The 19,819-nt window shown below is 38.8% G+C and overlaps 1 protein-coding gene across 1 annotated transcript in view; it reads left to right on the top strand.

The window, feature by feature from the left end:
• CPA6 (carboxypeptidase A6) overlaps nt 1-15,118 on the top strand; it is an 80,744-nt gene extending 65,626 nt beyond the window's left edge. Inside the window, exons 7-11 of the mRNA XM_017812388.1 lie at nt 3,412-3,522; nt 3,772-3,862; nt 8,353-8,555; nt 13,588-13,672; nt 14,931-15,118. Of these exons, the coding sequence (XP_017667877.1) occupies nt 3,412-3,522; nt 3,772-3,862; nt 8,353-8,555; nt 13,588-13,672; nt 14,931-15,118 (678 nt within the window). The remainder of the gene's footprint in view (nt 1-3,411; nt 3,523-3,771; nt 3,863-8,352; nt 8,556-13,587; nt 13,673-14,930) is intronic.
• Nucleotides 15,119-19,819: the final 4,701 nt, after the last annotated feature.

Here is a 19,819-nt window from a genome sequence, read left to right as displayed (position 1 = left end):
AAACAGCAAGAGCTGATTGCTACTTTAAATTTAATAATAATTAATTTTGGGATAGCAAATTGTTATTAAGCTCAATTGCAATTTTAGAGTTTCTCTCAACCCTGTCTCCTTGCTTTGTCTTTCTCGGTCAATCCTCTTATTTTATAAAAAGCCTAGCTGCATCCTAAATCCATTTTACACCCTTGCCTTTTATTGCCTTGGCAGTTTCTAATATAGCTCTTTTGTTTACTTCGTCCCCTAAATTAAATTTCCTATGGACCAGATCCTCTGCCAGCCTAAGCCGGTGTAGCTCTGTCAACAACCACCACTCAGCTGATCCAGATGAACGAGCCCCCTCCTATTAATCACCGCTCCTTTCCCCCATCCCCCAGGAAGATTGCTTGCACGGTATTGGCAGGGTTCCTGTATCATCTGTTCACTCACTAATAACACTATTCAGCATTTATTGGGCTGGTTTGGCTCTCTGCATGTTCAGCAGCAAAGCTGCTATTGATTGCATGATGGGGAAGCAGTATCAAGCCATATTCTGAGAGCTCTGTGCAAACTACAGCGCAGTTAATTCACTAATGGTTTATATTTGCCTCGCTTGTGTCACATATGGAGAAAACGTTTCAACACCGCCAGAGGAGGGTGGGGGAGGTAGTTCACATGATCGTTGTTGGGAGGATTTGGGAATCATGTCACAAAAGGCAAGTTGTGGGCTTTGCTCCAGCAAGGATACACCTTGGTAACTCTAAGGCACATTGCCAGAGATTATATAGTCCGCGTTGCCTGATTACATACATAAATAAAATTGCCAGATAAAAGCAGTATGAAAGACAAAATATTTTCAGCAGAAAGAGTGAATATGATCACATTTTACACCATCTACACTCTTGCTTTCCATGAAGAAGAAAGCTGCACTAGTTCCACTACATTTTTAATGAAATGCTACTCTAAAAGGGTAATCAAGTTATTAAGAAAACCCGTATATGCTTTAAAGAACAGCACTGAGTGATTGACATGTTTGGCTTTAAATCAACTTTAAGGCTTCAAATTTCAGTATTATTACAGGAGACTATAATGCTTCCTAAAGTCTCTCCTGATATTTTGCCAGTGACAGCAGGCATTAAAATAACACAGAGTAACTTTAAAAAAATGAAAGAGTGCTTGGCATTTTGCTGTCTATGTTTTGTTTAGGTTTCTAAATGGTAGTACTTTTATCTAGGAAGAAAAATATATTCTTCACAGGATTTAAAACCTATATTAAAAAGTCTTAATTCAAGTATTTTCATTATGTCATTTTTTGCAAACTTGGAAGGGTTCTGAAAAACTTACAAAGCTCATCCATGCAATTTTAAGCAGTGTATTACCTTAAATTAATTAATTATCTGTAGTTACTTTAAGGAGATAATTTAAAAGTGTTTTAAAGTGTTTAGTCTTACACCATTGCAGTTTAAAACACAGTACATAACACTACAGCGTAGCAAAATGCATAATTACAGATGCAGCTGACAGTGAAAGAATGGCATACATAAGTACAGATACAAGCACGTATGCCAATCTCATTATCAGGTAAATATCCAACATGGGGACAAAACCTGAGCTTAATTTGCTAATACTGTCTAAAAAGAGAAAAGCATAAAAAAGTCAAGGAAATGGTATATGTAGACTCATTTTCTCCCCAGCTAAATTGCTTCTTCCTGAAATAAGCACAGTAAAAATGTTCATTTTCCTTGACTTATATTCTGGAGCATGGCTTGGTTCTGTCTCCACTCTAAGAACAGTTTTAGTGATTTCACATACATACTCACCTTACAGGCTTTTATCCCATGTAGATTTACATGCAGGGCTAGACTATTTACCTAGTTAGATGTGTTCTCTGCCTGTGGTAACCCCTCTTTTGTCGTCTCATGCCACCCTGCAATGCTCTACACCATGATGTTCTGCTAGCTGCTGCCTAAATCTCATTTCATTCTGTGCTGTGCCCCTTTGCCTGCTATTGCTCACCTTCCCCTCCTCTTGCCTGTCTGAAACAGTGTGGAGTAGCACTAAGTGACTTGGCTTTGCACAGGGATGACGCACTGCTTTGGATCTGCAAATGAGGCTGAAGGACTTGCATGTGCAGAGCGCTGCTGGGAGGGCAGAATGATGCTGGGTGAGGAGAAAGCATCACACAACAGAGAGGTAGTTAATGAACCCCTTAGAAAATGTATTTAGAAGTCTCACTAATCCCCTCAGTAAAGAAAAAAAATGTCAGACCTCTCCATGAGTAAATTCCAGACCCAGACACATCCAGTTGTATGGCTATTTCTTAACAGTGTTCCACTAAAAGCATCCCTCAGCTCTCATGGCAGCTTCAGTAATTCAAACAGCTGCATGGTTGGGAGCCCAAAAGTATTGAATTCCTGTACTTCACACTGTTCCCTGGCATTTGTCAATTGAAAAGCATTTAGCTTAGTTTATTTCAGAGCAAACATTTCCCTTTGCCCCCCAAACACATGCTACTCTTCGGATCCGAAGGGCCAGAAATACTGCAGAGCAGAAGGCTGTAATCACAGCACCAGGAGGAGAGGAGCCAGGCTCAGGCATCCCTCTGAACCCAGCATCAGCGTGAAACGCTTTCTGCCTGCCACATGAAGCACTCGATTCCTCACCTTACAGAGTCAACACTCAAACTTTGAAGGATGCAAATTTGGTGCCCAGCTATGACAAGATACAGTATTTACTACAGCATGTGGAGTCCAAGCTTCCTGGAACTGGTAAAGGAGCATCTCTGGCACTAGCAAACAGAACTGCTGAGGAGCCTCTGATTTTTGCTGTGTTTTTCTAAGATGCAGAGTGGAAAATAAAAATACTTTCCCTCCCTAGCCTTCCTCTACCAACCTTTATACTTAAGATTCTTCAAAATATAGGGGTTTCTAAGTTAGAAAGGAGTAAGCTCCCTGTATTAATAAGTGTGCATGTATTATGAATACAACAAAAGCTTGTGTAATGGGAGCCTTAAATGCTTTAAGATCTTATCAAATTGTCACCTGATGGAAACAACAGGACTCCATTGTCTTATGGGAGCTAAACTCATTTCCCCGAGTAAAAATCTATTCCACTGGCTTTCAGCTCCTATATCAAGAAATAGTTTGTATGCATTTGCTTCTCTGTAATATGAGTTGTATCTTCTTGACTACTGAAAGTAGCTGAGAAGCAGAGAGAATAGGGTCTTTTAAACACGTTTTTCATGTGTTCACATGCTGTCTGAATCACATTTGCAGGAAGACGTCAGCCTTTCAAGCAGAGCTCAAAGGATGTCTGTGGTGCCATAAGATCAGATATCTGTACTGCTGAAGGCCTCATGACTGTCTTAGCCTGTCACAATACTTAATTGGAAAATTATTTTTATTATGGAAACTGTTTTCTTTGGCTTTTCTGCTTTAGGCTCTTCAGACATACCAGACTGATCCTGCTATGAGAAAGATGCTAACTCAGCTGTATTTCTATATCATGCCTGTATTTAATGTGGATGGTTATCATTTTAGCTGGACAAATGTAAGTAATTTCAGTAGTATTACTCAAAAAATTATTCAGACGGGAAAGATCGAATGGTTGTACATCATTCAAAGGTGACTTTCTGTATAATCTGGTCCATCACTTTTTTCCTTGCAAAATGGAAGTAAATTACTTCAGTTAAAGTAGAATACTGTATGTGTTTACTAGGGTTGATTTGTTATGTGTACAAATAGATATTTGCCAAAATATAGTACTATTGCTATTTAAATACTTTGTAACTCCTGTCAGGATCGATTTTGGAGAAAAACAAGATCAAAGAACACAAGGTTTCACTGTCATGGTGTTGATGCTAATCGCAACTGGAAAGTGAAATGGTGTGGTAAGTACAGAGGTGCTTTGGTCCCCCAGTTCAGATTACTCCGTATTTAATTATCCAACAGAGGCAATTATCCAAGTAGGTTAGATCCCATCTGTTGTGAAGTGTTCTCTTTTCCACAGTTAAAGTTGAAGGTACTTTCTCATAAAGCCACAAGCCAAGGCTCAAATATTCCTTTTATGTTCTAAAAAAATAAAAGTCCTGAACTTTGGAGAAACAGGCCTTACAATAAGTAAAAAGTTTTCATGGAAATTGTTGCAAAAGTGAAAAATCACACATACAGCTATTCTGTATTTTGGCAATCACATAAATAATTTGAAGCCCAGTATTGAGACTGGTCCATCACTTTTCAGGATTCACCTGACTACAGCTTTAGGAAACATTTCAAACTTCATTTTATTCAATTCTTCATTGCTCTGAATTTATTTTAGCTTTGGAAATGTCGAACTTGCTTTGTCAGCCTCAATGTTAAGGACTTCATTATTAGTGATTTAATACAGAAAGAAGGTGTTTCTAAATGCATGGAGATACAATTTGAATCTCCCAGCACTTTTGTAAATACTTACATAAAAATTGGCCTCAGTTTTGCATAGAGAATGCAGCAGTAATGAAATAACTAGCAGAAGAGCTGAAATGGGTCCATCGAAGAAATAGTATTTGATTAAATCTTACAGAATACAGTGCAACTCACATGGGTGTAAGCAGCCCTACAAGTTCTGGTGTAAGAAAGTAAGAGCACTTTGTTATGAAATACAGCAATTTATACCTGCTGACCTACTCTCCCATCTTGAGCAACTTCCTTCACTTCTCTGTGCAGCTCTTTTCTCCTCCAGCATTAATCCACTTTCCTTATTTATACTACAAGCTTGTAAAGACAAGAAATTGTGTTTGCATAATGCTAGTGCAAGGGCCCTCCCTTCGGCTCATCCCTCTTCCTCTGGAAGTCTCTAGATGTTTCCACAATACTCTGATTACTTGCAGTAGGAGTGAGCACCGTGCGGTCTGGCTTGCAATGACTGGATTCTTCAAGCAGAGCTTTGAGAATTGTAAGGATAAAAGTGAGTGTGAATAATCTGCCTGGGAAGTTTACAAATGCAGTGAGTGTGAACAGAAGCATACTTTCAGTAAAGTATGGACCTGTGAAATATGCTTCCGAATTTTTTCAACTCTACTTGCTGTGAGGAGAGGACTGACACAGAAGTAGTTACGGAAAGCCTATGTTAGCTGAGTCCCAGGGCCTCTATCACAGTCTTTAATGCAATTTTATGCTGCAAAAATAATGTAAAAATGAACCAATCCTGCATCACTGCTATCATCATTTATTCAAGTGCATAAGTCACAACTGCAGGTATTTTGGGAACATACATTTACTGTTCAGAAGACAGCCACTGGCGTAGTTGGAATGATCAGTACTTTTATGAAGTCTTTGGACACATATTTTAGGTACCTATCAGTGCAACATTAATACTCAGTGCATTTTCTTTCTAGTCCTAATTAATCTTTCTTGAGTTCACATCTCTCTGCTCCTCCCTTTTCCTGCTCCCTAGCCACTGTATTAGAGCACATTTTTACTCAGTCCTAAAAATAATTGCTTAGTTTTCATTTAAAAACCTATTTTTTCTAACCTGAGTGAAACTGTCATAATACCCACATGCCTTGTGTGTTGTAATCCCCTACTTGTTGCATTTTTCCCCTGCACTGAACATGAAAGACAGGTCCTCGCCCCGAGTTTAAAAAATAAAAATTCTTTCAAGGTTGCTCATCATGCACATGCTCTGCTTCCCTCTCTGGAACCCAAACTCTGTCTGATTTTCTATTTTGATGGAGAATAAAGAGCTCTTTCATGAACTGGGCTGACTGGTGCTCAGAAGGTCCTGGACACTAAATGAGTCAGAGAAGAATCTGGATCATATCACACTTTGAAGCTTGCATAATCATGGTGTGTTTAACATTTAAAACTGCATGGGCTTGTAAAAACCTTTTCATTCAATTCAGTCATACTTCAGTTTGCAGACAGGCTTGAACTTCACTGTGGGGCTTCCAGGCAGGTGTGTTGTGGCAGAATCCAGCCCCAGCAAAGCCACTGCAAGCTAGCAGCAGGGAGCTAGTCAGTACAGATATCACAGCATCCTGTCTGCTTTCCTCTTCCCTGCTAGTGTAGGGCTTTGATGTAAACTTTGTGATATCACTTCTGTATTCTCTAGGGACCAAGAAAAAAGCCATATCACTGATTGTGCCAGATTTCACATTGCAGCACCCTCGTACCCAAAATAGTCCACAGAAATTGTGCACAGATCCATGTGAATACTGACAGCAAAAACTCTGGGAATGCTCCTTGCAATACATATATATGTGCAACAACCAGCACAATGGTTTAATGATAATGAAATAAATATCAACTTTAAAACAAATAATGAGGTACTTAGAACTAAATTGTGTCATAGGGCAAATCCAGTTAAAATTTCCAGTGCATCCCAATTTCCCGTGCACCACAGTGCTCACTGAAAACAGTACCCCATACTGGTAGAAGTGGCTGCAAGGAAGTTTGAGAATCATGCTCCAGCTCATCCATCGTCTCAGTCTTCTTTCTGTATCAAAGCATTGGTTTTATCAGTCTCAGCACACATTTCCTTTGTTCGCTTGATCTCATGATGGATGTTGAAGGATACCTACTCCCCTGGTATGCTATCAGGTACAAAAATAAGGCAACATGGTAAGATTTTACACAATTCCATTTGCTTCTCATGATTGTAACTCAGAAATTTCACAGGAGTTGCTACATACTGTATCAATTTTTTTCCTTCTTGAGTTAATTTAAAAGAATTTTCAGTATGAAAACTGAGTATATCCTTACATTATCCAAGGCTACCATTGAAACCCTTTTTCTTTACTACAGCCAGCTTCTTTTAAGGTAAAGCATTAACTTTAAGGTAAAGCTGGGATTTCAAATGGCTTACAATAATGGGCTGGAAAGTTTAGAAAGTTTTTTTCTTCACTGAAAGTCACTAAACTGAGTCATATTTTTCCATTGGGTCATTTTACCCTTAGCTTGTAGGATTCCACTGTTTATTAACAGTGATATTCATTTCCATGATTTGGTATACACTGTTACAGGAGATGAAGTATTCATAAAAAAAAGCAAAGACTCTGGAGGGTCTGTTAAATAGCTCTCCTTTAGCTATATTATCTGACAAGACATTGAGGTAGAGTGCTCTTGAGATTTGGATGACTTGGTGGCCATCTGTTCTACATGGAAGATACCATCTGCCCTCTATATAACCCTTCCATATCCACTGCAATCCAAGCACTAATACCTTTTGAAATCCCCACCTGTGGCCACTGAATGGTAGCCTCAGTTTTCATCTTAAAATGAAACTGCAGCATGAAATTCTTCCACTTTTTAATTTTGGCATTATGTTGATTGCATAACCCTGGTTTAGTTGATATCTTTATGTCTTCTCACACACTGCTCTTTTCTTATTAATTGAAGATGGCAGTACTTACTGTACAAATAAAACATTGCTTTTGTAAGTCTCTAATGGCACCAGGAAGTTCTCAAACAAATTATTATTATTATTCTGCAGGTCAGTGTAAAACATGGTATTTTGAAATCACAGCAGACAGGAGAGGAGTGGATTTGCATAAATATTGTTCTTTCAGGCCCAAGCCCTAAGCTGTAAATGAGATGATGGCTTAGATACAGAATTGCTAAATGATAAAGGAGCCACCACCACATCCCCTTTTCTAAGTTTCATCTTTCAGTACCTCATGGGATATTACAAGTAGGCTACTCTTGTGCAGCTTGCTGCCACCTGAGCAGGCTGATGTAGTGAAAGATATCCTCAAAACTGAACTCCTGCCCCAGACTTGAAGGAAATTCAGGCCCTGTACAAACTGAGATGATTTCTATTTTAACTAACTGAGTGATCATCTCATGTGGCTTGTCATTTTTTTTCCCCACAAGGTTTGCAAGGGTGAAAATAGTCTAGTCAGGAACTATTCTCATGTTTTAAACCAGTCTCTAAGGTAACGCCTGTTGAGGTTATGTATCTACCATTGTAACCACCACTGTAGTAACCAGTACATTAAAATGCTCTTAAAGGCTAGATTTGTCTTGGCAGTGATTAATAAAGAGGTATAGCTTTCTGATTTCAAACAGACCAACTGAGACCTATCAATACTTTTAATAAGAGAATGCTGTCTAAAAAGTGCTACTGATACAGAAAGCCAGGGAAGAAAGGACAATGAAGTCAGGCTCTCCTTTTTCTGTTGGGTTTGAAATATATCCTATTGGGAGAACTGCCCGTAGTTGGCCAATTGGAAACTCGTTGTGTCTACTAGATGAACAAGCAGATTGCTGTACTGAGATCCCACTGACTCAAGCTCATCAGTCACAAGAAAGCAATGTGTTTATTGCTTTTCATGCTTTTTCATGGGGGCCAAAAAAGGTTGAGCCAGAAGCTGACCCTTGGAAATTCTCTTTCAATCTCTAGATGAAGGTGCTTCATTTCACCCATGTGATGACACGTACTGTGGTCCCTTTCCTGAGTCTGAGCCTGAAGTAAAGGCCGTTGCTCATTTCCTCCGCAAACATCGGAAACAAATAAAAGCCTACTTGTCCTTCCATGCATATGCACAGATGCTGCTGTACCCTTACTCTTACAAGTATGAAACTATTCCAAACTTCAGCTGTGTGGTAAGTACATTAAAACTTGGGAGAATATGCTCCCTTATATAATATTTGTTGTATGTTTTGTTTTGAGATGAGACTTGTTTCTTCAATACTTTGCACATATTTAACATTGAGAAGTATTTATTCTGGATTTGCCTGCAATCGCATTTCTGGTTATATAACCTTCACTCACCATGAGTCCGTGGTAATTTGATTAAAATGATATAGTGCTTTCCATCCATCAGTCCCTTTAAATTACTTTATAGGATAAATCCCTAGGTTTTAATTATAATTATTATCATTTTATTTAATTAACTGTAGTGGGAATTATGTAGTCAAGTCCTTGGGCATGTAGCTGAAATTCTGTCTCTTCATGCTCAGAACTTAAACACTAGGATCATACAGTAGATCATCTTCAATGTTATGAACAAAAAAAAAAAATTGAAATTGTTTACATTTATCAGTTCAAGGAGAAATCTTTTGATTTCACCAAAAGTAAAGCTTCAATTGCATTATGTATCATTCTGCTTAGACACAGTGCTTTTAACTGTTTAAGACAAGCAGTTAATTAACATCAGAGGCTTCTGTATATTAGAAGAATAAAGTAATAAGAATACATTTTCTGATGTAAGCGTATTGATTTAGATACATACATTTCATGTATTTCATGCTCATCCAAATGCAGAACTATTCCCTCTGCTTGCAGTCTGAGGTCTGTTTTAGCCATCCTCCTGTTCATAAAACCCTCCTTATGGCTTATTCTCTCAGGGAAATCTGGCTAAGCTTTGCTTTCTGTTTGCTCCTGCTCACAGACCCACACTGCATCAACCAGTTGCAATCCTCTTTCTGTCACCCTCAGTCTCCAGTAAAATTACATTTTCCATATATCTTCCATTTTTACCTTGAAAGCTGCAAGTTGCAGTGACTTTTAACTTGCTAGTTTAAGCTAGTTTTCTCCAAAGGAGCTTAACTGCACCTTAGATTTATCCTATGCAGAATAAATGATGCTGTCAGTCCCTGGAGCTTCACTGAAGTTTCAGTTGGCTGTTCTCTCAGGAGGCTGAGCAGCCAGCACTCCACAAGCTAAACTCTCCTTGTAGGTTTATTTCTGTCGAGACACTTAATTTCAGCAGCTACTAAACATTCTTCTGTCTGACATCATTCCTGTGGAACAGAGCAAGTTAGAAGTTAACTAAGCAGCCAAAGGAGCTAAAAATACGAGACTTGTGGGGACTGACCACCCAGCCCTGTATTGACTGTGAATAAAGTCATGAATCTTCTTTTTATTCTACCTTCTCCACCCTCTTTTGGGGAGTAACATTGAGAAAGGAGTTCCCCAAGTGAATTGATGACTATTACTTACCAAAAAAACATAGACTGACAATTTAAAACAACAGAATCTAATTCCTTTGAAGACAGCAGATGCAAGAATATTTTTTTCGGAACAGACAAGAGAGAAGGTGGTAAAGACATGGTTAGGAAGAACCAGCATCTCTTCTACAAGTATATAATTATTGGGTATCTTATGAAGATATCCAGAGCAATGTAGGGCAATAGCAGTCACTATAGACAGGAAATTCATTGTAAGGAGAAGGAATGTCTAAAAGAGAACACACATCAGTGTATCTGCAGTACAGTTTTTGTTGCTCAAGGGATGTTTCCATTCTGAGACAGGAAGTAACTGCCCCGTAGCACACACACACTCTATCTTTCCATCCATAGCTTTTAGACTAAAGGATCCCAGTTTTTGATGTTTAATAGGTGTTCCTAAGGTTTGTGAGGCCTTGGATCAAACTCCTCACTGGAGAGTGTGAAGCACAGACCTAAAGGAACGAAGAGAGACACTTGTTTTAAACAACAGCCCTGGACAAATGGAAGCCAAATCCCAATTCTAAATATTTTGCCAGTGTTTGGACCTTGTACTTCTTTTTATTGAGGTGGGTCAAAAAGAACAAGGAGGTTGGAAAAAGAAACTGAAGTAATTTCCTGTAATTTATAAAGCTCGTTATGGGGATCACAGTGAAAATTAATGGAACATAGTTGCTTATTTATTTGTGTGTTTTAATATTTGCCTACAACCAAACTCTCCATCACCTGGTAGCTCCTAAATGAATAGTTTTTAATACTTGAAGTCTCTAAAACGGTGACTTAGGGTGAGGTTTCAGATTCTCCGTTTCTCTTGGAAATTACAGTGAGTTAGAAAGCAATGGATCTCTGTTTCCTGAAGCTGATAGAACAAAGGTTGTTTGCCTACATGGACTGTGTACAGTGGAGAACTGTAGGACCCCCCATGCATAGCAGATAAATAACATTTGGTGCTAGCAAGGGGACACAAATTCTGAGCAGTAGAAAGGATGTTTCTGTCTGGGTCGGATCATTTTAGTGAGCTGTCAGTTACTGTTTCGATTAAAGTGCTCAATTATTCAGAGCTGCTTTGAAACTGGAGAGCTGTGTACTGATCACAACATGCATATTCTGCTCTAATTTAGGCACAACTCTCTTATTAACATTCTCCTGAAATCTGTTCTTTTAAAATACTTAAAATAAAAGTAATCTTTCAGATTGAAAAAAACCAGCAGAAACATATATCTATCTCAAGACTTTTAAATTTCATGTGCTTTTCATCCCTTTTCTTCCTGTATAGTCATTTGCCTTAGTGTTTGCAGTGAACTTACATGGCATGACTGAGTTTGTGTATGTCTTTGTAAAAATCTGGTAACTTTATGTGGCATTTTCTCCTTGAGAGTGTTCAAATACTGGTTGCCTGGATTTATTCAGGATCCAACCTGCACAGTATGATGTGGTAGAGAATTGTCCCTTTGGGCACATAGCTCCAACAGTGGAAGCAAGCTGCACCCCTCAAGGCTAAGAGCTTCAACTCGACAGTGCCCAGGGACACCTGCCTAAGTGGTGGACTTGGACTTGGACTTGGGATGCTCCCGGCCTGACCTCCAGACAGTTGCTGCCTCTGCACAGAACCCAGTACCATTGTGCTGATTTTAAACAGGCGTTGCCAAATTATTTCTTTGAAAGATTTCAACGGGACTTGCTTCTGTTATCTCATTGCTGTACAGTGTGTAAATTATGCCCAGGGTGCCTTCTTGTCTGTGGTTATGTTCTCCTTGCCACGGCATATTTACCAGGGCTTTGCTCTCCACCCCTCTCAGCTGTCTCAGCTGAGCCCTGTCTCTTGCTTCCTTGGCATCAGGCCTGTTTTCAGGCCTGTGTCAGCCTGACCACACCACAGCCCTGGCATGGTAAGCACAGCTGCTTGCAAATTTTGGTTGAGCAACTGAGCCTGGTACTTGGGACTTCAGTGCAGGTATGAGACAACAGCCCCAGGCTGCATCTGGAGCTCCCCACTCCCTGGGGCCCTGCGCAGCCCCACGGCCACTGCCCCAACAGGTCCCAACACCTCCAACCCCATCATGGGTCTTGCATGTCACAACTCAGAAGTCAAGGCATCTGGAGGAAGAGTGCCAAGTGATAGCACTTACCCCTTCCACCACAGGACAGAGCCCCTTCCCACCTCCTCATCTTTGGTGTTACGGTGAGTCAGAGGTTACCCCTCACACCGGCTGGTGGCCACATCCCAGTCCAGCTGAGTTCCCAGAAGCATTGAGTTCAATGGTCCTTACCTCCATATACTGTCTCGTGGAGGTGGCAAGAGGCCAAGCTGAAAATGCCAGTCTCCAGCACCATCATCCCTCTGCTGAGAAACAAACAAACAAAAAATCTGGTTGTGCTTAACAAATTTTTATAATGGAGTAAAAAAGTGCTCTTCCATTTGCTAAGAGTGTAAAATAAACTCTCCAAAGCCCCATCTGCAGATCAGTATTTATTTTGTTTCTGGAATGACATTTTTAAAGCAGTTTTTCCTGGCTTCTCTACTCAGACAAAGACCCACAGCAGGAATACCTGCATGGGTCAGACCAAGGATTAAGTCAGAATCCCAACTCCTGAAAAAGGCAAACAAGTGGAAGGTTAAGGAAAACATAAACAGAAAGGCAAGTATAGAGTAACACTTCCCCAGTGCATTCATCTAGAGCCTGATGAATAACAAGGTAAGGAATGAGTTCCTGAAGATTTGCATAAACATAGACTTGCAGCTCTTTAGTTCATGGAAGTAAAACAACTAAAATTACCATTATAGCTTTACCCAGTGATTCAAAGTCCAGCTGTTTCTAGCTCCTAAGATGATAATTTCCGGTTCTCTATAGGGAGATGGTTCTGTGTTTGCCCAGCCTCCACTGTACATTCTCCAGCATCCTTTTCTTTGGGATGATAATATTAATTTTTCTGTTGTGCATCCCTTCTCTATGTTTGGGTGCAGTATCCTTGTGTGACCCTTAGAATTTGCTATAGGCCAGGCCTTCTGCACCCAGTTGCACAGGATGCTGTGAACCTCCTAAACAGACTGCATCCACACAGCTGTTGAAATGCAGGTGCTGATTTTCCCCATATAGTACTGGAATCACATTTGTGCATTAGTGCACAAATGCAAGACTGCATCATGCAGCCCAGCATGAGAAAGTTAGACCAGCAGTGAACATTCACCTGGAATTTGCCTCTTTCCTTCTTCCCCCTCTGCTCACTGAACCACTGTGGAATGCCAACAAGACATCATTTCTCCGTCACAAGCCCAGCAATGACAAGGTTTAGTGAACTGGGAAGTGCAGCCACAGAAGATGGATGAATGGCTTTTAAACTGCATAAAAAAGAGATTATTTCATCTCATGGTTTCACACGTTGCCTAAATTCATTGTATCACTAAATTGATATATACAACTTAAAATTACAAGTATTTAATGTCTGGTCATTCACAGTGCAGTGAGCTTCTTTATGCCATGAAAATATCAAACCAGGATTTTCAGGGAACTGCTGTCAATAAAAAAAAAAAAAAATATCCTTTACAGTAATTTTAAGTTAGCTGCCACAGTCTCATTTAACACAGCATTGCACTGGAAGACAGTGATCCATTGACTCAGATTCCAATCCCATTACGCTATTTAATTTAAAGTCTAATTTATGTATTTGTTTTTCTCCTCCTTCCCAGGAATCAGCAGCCTATAATGCTGTTAACGCTCTTCAGTCAGCCTATGGTATAAGATACAGATACGGTCCTGCTTCTAGCACTCTGTGTAAGTTTTCCTCTGGCAGATTTTGTGACTTTGACCTTCCTATGGTAAGAAGGAGAATACCCTTATTATAACAAAGAAAGCAAACACTGTTTAAAATGAACTTTGACCCAGTTTTGGGTTGTGAGGAAGGCGGAAGACGAAGTTTTGCAGCTGATTCAGTCAGTTGATTGCAGTAAGATTAACTCAACTGATGCAATAAAAGAGATTAAACTGCAATGCATATGAGAGGCAAAAGCCAGTAAATATTCATAACATATAAAACCATATTTTTGAAAAAAGAAAGATAAATTAAGGTCTTGGAAAGCATATCATTATCTGCAAATGCGCTACTAAATTGTAACAGCATTTGTCAGTCAAGCTCTCTGTTGACAGGTAAGAGAAAAAGAAGTTCAACAGGTTTCAACAAGACACTTTTTTTTTTCTTTACTGAAACTATGAGGCCTGCATGCTGTGGATAATGATAACAGATACTGAAAAAGTGAAAAGCTTAAGATTTTTCACAAGCAACTTCCTGCATCTCCTCTGCTGTTGCTGTGTTTTGGCTACAGTTCCACTTATTGTGGGCCTCCATCTCACAGCATGATCATCTTGTTCTGCTCATTACAGTGCAGTCAGTCCTATGTCAAAGGAAAAGCAGTGTGAATTAATGCCAGAATTGCATAGACTACAGCAGGCCATGTGAGAGATGGATCTTTATATAAATATGTGTCTTGGGTAATCTACTTAGGGAGACAATGAAAGCATAAGCAGCACACTTCCTCGGGAAGGTTTGTTAATATTAGACACCACCTATGCAAATGCTCTCATGCTGTGAGGAAATGGTGAGAATATAAGACAAATGAAAATAATTTTAAAAGCACTTTAAAAAGGAGAAGTTAGATTACTTTATCAACTGTTCCTCTTCTCCCTGAAAAGGAATTGCACACAGAACTCCAGTTCAGCTGGGAGACCATTGTGGAAGGAAAGCTTTAGACTGCACTCAGATGAGGACAGGAAGAGTCTTACACAAAACAGTCAGTTATAATATTTTTCTTATGAAAATCAAGGGTCTAATCGATATCATGCTGAGCACCTTTCACCAGGTGTTGGGTGCCCATGCCCTTCTCAAAAGGGTGTTCAGGATCAGAGCAAGCAACAGTTTGAGTTGCAAGTATATTCACTGAGTCCCGGAGACAAAATGCCACATGAACCTTCTGGTGCTTTCAACATGACCTGAATTTAACATTTTTTAAAATTTTCTCTGAATTTCCTCTTTCAGATGTGAGTTCTGGCAGCTCTATGGACTGGGCCTACAAAAATGGCATCCCCTACGCATTTGCATTTGAGCTGCGTGACACTGGCCATTTTGGATTTTTACTTCCTGAGACGTTGATCAAACCAACCTGCACAGAGACCATGCTTGCAGTTAAAAATATAACTCTTCACTTGCTGAAGAAATGTCATTGAGAGGGAGCTTGAAGTGAACATTTTATTAGCAGTGCTGATGCCTTTCAGTGCATTCAGTTGCCATTCTATGCTTGGCCACTTCAAAATTCATGAAGCTAGTGGGAAACATGGTATTGTTTCTACCAGATTTACTTGGTGGGAAATGGAAAAAAATCATTTAATATCTGCTCTACAGAAGTCCATAAAGTTGACATACTAACGTAGCTACCAGCGTGGTGTAAATAGTTTCTTCTTTTTGCAATAAAGCTTTAATTTTGCAACTTCAGTGGGGCAAGTCCTGGTCCACATAGAAATGCCTGAAATAAAGTTCCACTTCCAGGCAGGCCCTAGCCTTACTCCTTTCCCTAATAGGAAGACATCTCATAGTGGAATCTCTCGAATCAAGGGGTAAAGTTTACATTCATGTGAATGTACCCTGTGACCCAACACAGGCCTGTGTCCACAGCAGTAAATGCCATATAGTGGTAGCTGCAATTGGCAATATGGCTCTCTTCTGCATGTGTACGTACATACATACATGTATGCACTTTTGTGATTTTTTTTCATATTATGCAATAATTTGACCCAGGGTTTCCTTTAACTGTTCAGAGAAACCTATTTTCAGATGTATATATTGGGACTCAAAATCAATATATCGTCTTTGAAAATGTAACTTTCCTAGCAATGTGTAAGAATTATAATGGAATATTATTGAGATATACAATACTCTGCTTTATGGAGAGACAAAGCAACTTGCCATAACTTGGAACTTGGAAGCTGGCAGTCAGCTGGTGCATATAGGCTCTACTGTAGTCAATGATTGCAGCAATTTCCACCAGCCAAGGATTTAGCCTTAAACTGTAATTAACTGATGATAACTGATGTTTTATTTATCAGTATTCTTGCAGTAAGTTCTGCAGCTCCATGGCTATGTGGCTTTTCCTCTTGGAAGTTTTATTTTTTTTGCATGTTTTAAAGGAATTAATAAATTCTTAATAGATTTTTAAGTAAGCCAGAGATGAAGGCAGAAGCCTTACAGCTCAAATACAGTGAATAAGCACCATGTTTGAAAGAACAATAATGAAAACACAGAGAAAATAACAACATGTTGAGGGGGTTTTGGTACTTTTAAAATACTATTTTTTTAATCTTATTATATCTGGAAAAGCATATATTTTACTTTATTAATTTTGAGTTTAATCTTATAACATTACATGTTAAATAAAACATGTTTGTTAACAAAATCATCAAAGACTTTTGAAGTATTCTTTATATTTCATTTAAGTGTTAAAGCTATAGTTCAAGGATGTAACAATTTTACCTATCTGTGAAACATTCCTGACACTAAAGATATGGTATTTAAAAAAACCTACATCCTCTCTAAATAAATACTTGAACTTAGCAAATGGGCAATCTTTATAAGTCTAGGGAGCACTGTATTTAATTAAGCACACCATTGTTTTTCCATACTCTTTTGCATTTTGCAAAAGGCAATCAGTCAGAAACAATGACAGAATTTCATTCTATTTGTCTAACACTTTGTTAATAAATGTATTTATTTTAAACAGGATTTCTGAAAGCTCGTTCAGGTTTTTTTAGTTCTTTCTGGTTTGAGTAATTCAAGTTTCTATTCTGGTTTATTAAAAACCTAGGGGACAGTAGCTCTCAAAATATCTATCCATTAGTAATTTCCAATTGCTTATGACCATAATCATTTAATATTTTGAAGACAGCAATAACTGTCTTTTGCTATGTACAGATTCTTGACCAATGGCCTTGATAGGGGTGTAAATTAATTATTAGCACCAATTGTTATGAGTTATTCTGGATTTAGGTGACAAGACTGAACTGCTACAACGACATAAGAGACTGAAATGAAGGACAGAATGCATGATGAATGTCTAATCAGCATGAGGAAAATTTACCTTTGAATTGCTACAGTACAATCATGGAGAAACCAGATTCTGATGTGGTGGTTTGATTCCTGCTTGTAGTTCAATAGTTCATCATATGAAACATTTCAGTTTCATCTTTATACCATTACAACTCCAGTGGTAATGAAAAGTAATTGAAATCTTGGAGCAAGAAAGGGAAACAAAAAACAAACCAACCAAACACATCTTTTAGTTACCAAAAGAACCAAACACTGTAGATCTGGTTTACCTTCTTGGAGAGGAACTTGGAGAGAACTGTAAGTATTCTTAGATTTATGTATAAAGCTTTGACATTTAGAAGTACTTAATATCAAAATCAGTCCATGAACAAAGCTACATGCTAGTATCTGGATGGACTCCACCTGAATACTATGTATGATGTGCAACTGAAAAATCTGACCTGATTTTTGAAAACCCGTGCAGGGTTATTTAATGCCCCACAGCTGAATACATGTGTAAACAGTCTCTTAGCCCTTTAATTTCAGGGTCATAAAGATGATGGAAAGGCAGTCACTAAGAAAGAACAAACCCTATTTTCTGAATTAAAAATCTGTAAGACAATTTATCAGCAAGAGTGATTCTAAATGGAGGAGTTTACCCTAAGGAAAAAACTAATGGAAATCAGCTATTTGGATATGAAATCGCAGCCTTTGTTACTTCTCTGAACAGCTCTTTTTTATCTCCATAATTGCTTAGTTCTCTTCCCTTTGTACTTCTCTTCAGCAGTCTTTATTGACTATAGGACAACAGAACTGATAGCTGGTTTTGAGAAAAGTGATTTTATGATCATGCATACAATTTATCATTCAACACAGGAAAAAGTACATGAATAGCGAAACGCTGTTTATTAACCCAGCAGTCAAAATCACATATATAGTGATTATGTGAAATCCAGAAGTTGCACTTCCATTGATGATTGATAAAATAGTTACAACTGCTTCTGTAAGTTGGAAAAAGTGCTCAGACAAGCTTTTGTGAAGATCCGTTCTTTTTTTTTGGGGTAGCTTTTATTTTTTATAAACAAACTTCTGAGATTAATTAATGGGAAGGAAACAGGTCCATGCCTCTTTGAGTCACTCTTCCCAAATCTAATTATCACAAACTACATTAAATCATCATTCATAAATTAAAAAAAAAATTGGCCTTTATAGGTCAAAAAAGGTATTGAGTTTTGTTGCAAACCTTGAAGAAAGAGCACAGCTGATGGCTGAAACTCCTTGTGTATTTTTCAGAAGTTGCTTCAAAAAGGTCAACGTATTTGGTCACTCATAATATATGAAACATGGAAAATGACAATTCCTTTTTGAATTTTCTGAAATTTGAATTGAAAGAGTCTAAATGACCTTGAATGCCAACATCCATTTACATCCAGAGTCCGTCCACTAGTTTCTAACAAACAGCACTGTGCAGACTGCGCTGCCTACTCCAGGACTGCACAAAATAACCCTTGATTGACAAGACTGCATCTAATTCTTAAGGCTGGGAAGAAAGCATTGTATTTCCTACCAAAAATAAGTTACTATTCAACTGTTCCAGTTTATTCATGTTAAACAATCCTTTCCCTTTTTATGTTTATATTCAATTTAATGGTACCACTCAAACAATATGATACTTGTAGCACAAGTAAGGTAATAAGTACTTTGTAAGCACTTCAACCTTTCCTTTGGTTGTGCAAAACTACTATATAATTTCCACAGTTCAGTGTAGCTGTCACATTCAGTCTCTCACATAATGAGTTCATATTTTTGACCTCTGTGTCTAAAAGCCAGATATTACCATTTTGATGCAGTTCTTAAGTGACGTAAAACACCTGAACAATACCTCAGATGCACAGAGATACAACTACCTCTCTGCTGTAGAAAACAGGACATGTTGTTTAAATAAACTACAGAAAGACTTTTTAAATATCAAACCCTGTGACATTAGGTATACTTCTTAAAAAAAATTTGTAAATGCTCACCACACAAGATACCTTTTCTGTCTTTTTAAGTCTTCTGTTCATTGAAAATGTAGATCATTTGGAATATGCCTGACTCTCAAAATCATTCAGAATAAAAAATTTAGGTCCAAACAGCTGTGATTGCTTCCTCCTTCACTGTGTAGGAGGGAAGCTGGGTGTGGAGAGAGCTGCCTTCTGGCTGACTGCATCGATAGACTTTCCAGCCCAATCAGCACCACCAAGTCAGGAGTACTGATGCTGTTGGTGGGTCTGACTTGGAGGAAGGGGAACGATTCCAGAACAGTTTTCACAGTTTTTAGCTGAACGTGCCTGTCACCCCAAGCATGATTTGCTGGTTGAGCAGCTTGTCAGAAATTCACAGTCTTAGGCTGCATGTGGTGTCAAAAGGGCCTGCCTTAACAACAAGGTCTTCTGTTAACATTTGCAGATTTGGGAACTAGCACAGAGCTAACATATGTGTGTCCTTAGCAAATGATGTTTGGGTCAAGGACATTGAGAATTGGGAAATCTTTATCCCCTGAATGTTTGTCCTTGCCTGACAAGCTGGAGCAGTCAAACAGAAAGTCTCAGCTCTCTCCAGTTGCAGGTCCTTTTGAGCCCTCTCGCAAGAAACCAAGTCAAGCACAGCAGGGCTTGCCCTTGGATTCAGACATCAGGGAATCCACTCATAAATAATTGATTGAAATTTTAATTAAAAAAATCTGCCTCTGTCCCCGGCCATGCAGAAAGCACACTTTGTCTGTGACAAGGAAAATCCATCCATTGCCATAAGATGTGGGGTAACCTATTCCATCTGTCCTGCCTGCTCTGGGAGTCCAGCTACCTTAG

The sequence above is a fragment of the Lepidothrix coronata genome, unplaced genomic scaffold (genome assembly GCF_001604755.1).
Source record: "Lepidothrix coronata isolate B3197 unplaced genomic scaffold, Lepidothrix_coronata-1.0 Scaffold36, whole genome shotgun sequence".
NCBI lineage: Eukaryota > Metazoa > Chordata > Aves > Passeriformes > Pipridae > Lepidothrix > Lepidothrix coronata.
The sequence above is the reverse complement of the archived record's forward strand: the minus strand, read 5'-3'. Positions and strand labels throughout refer to the sequence as shown.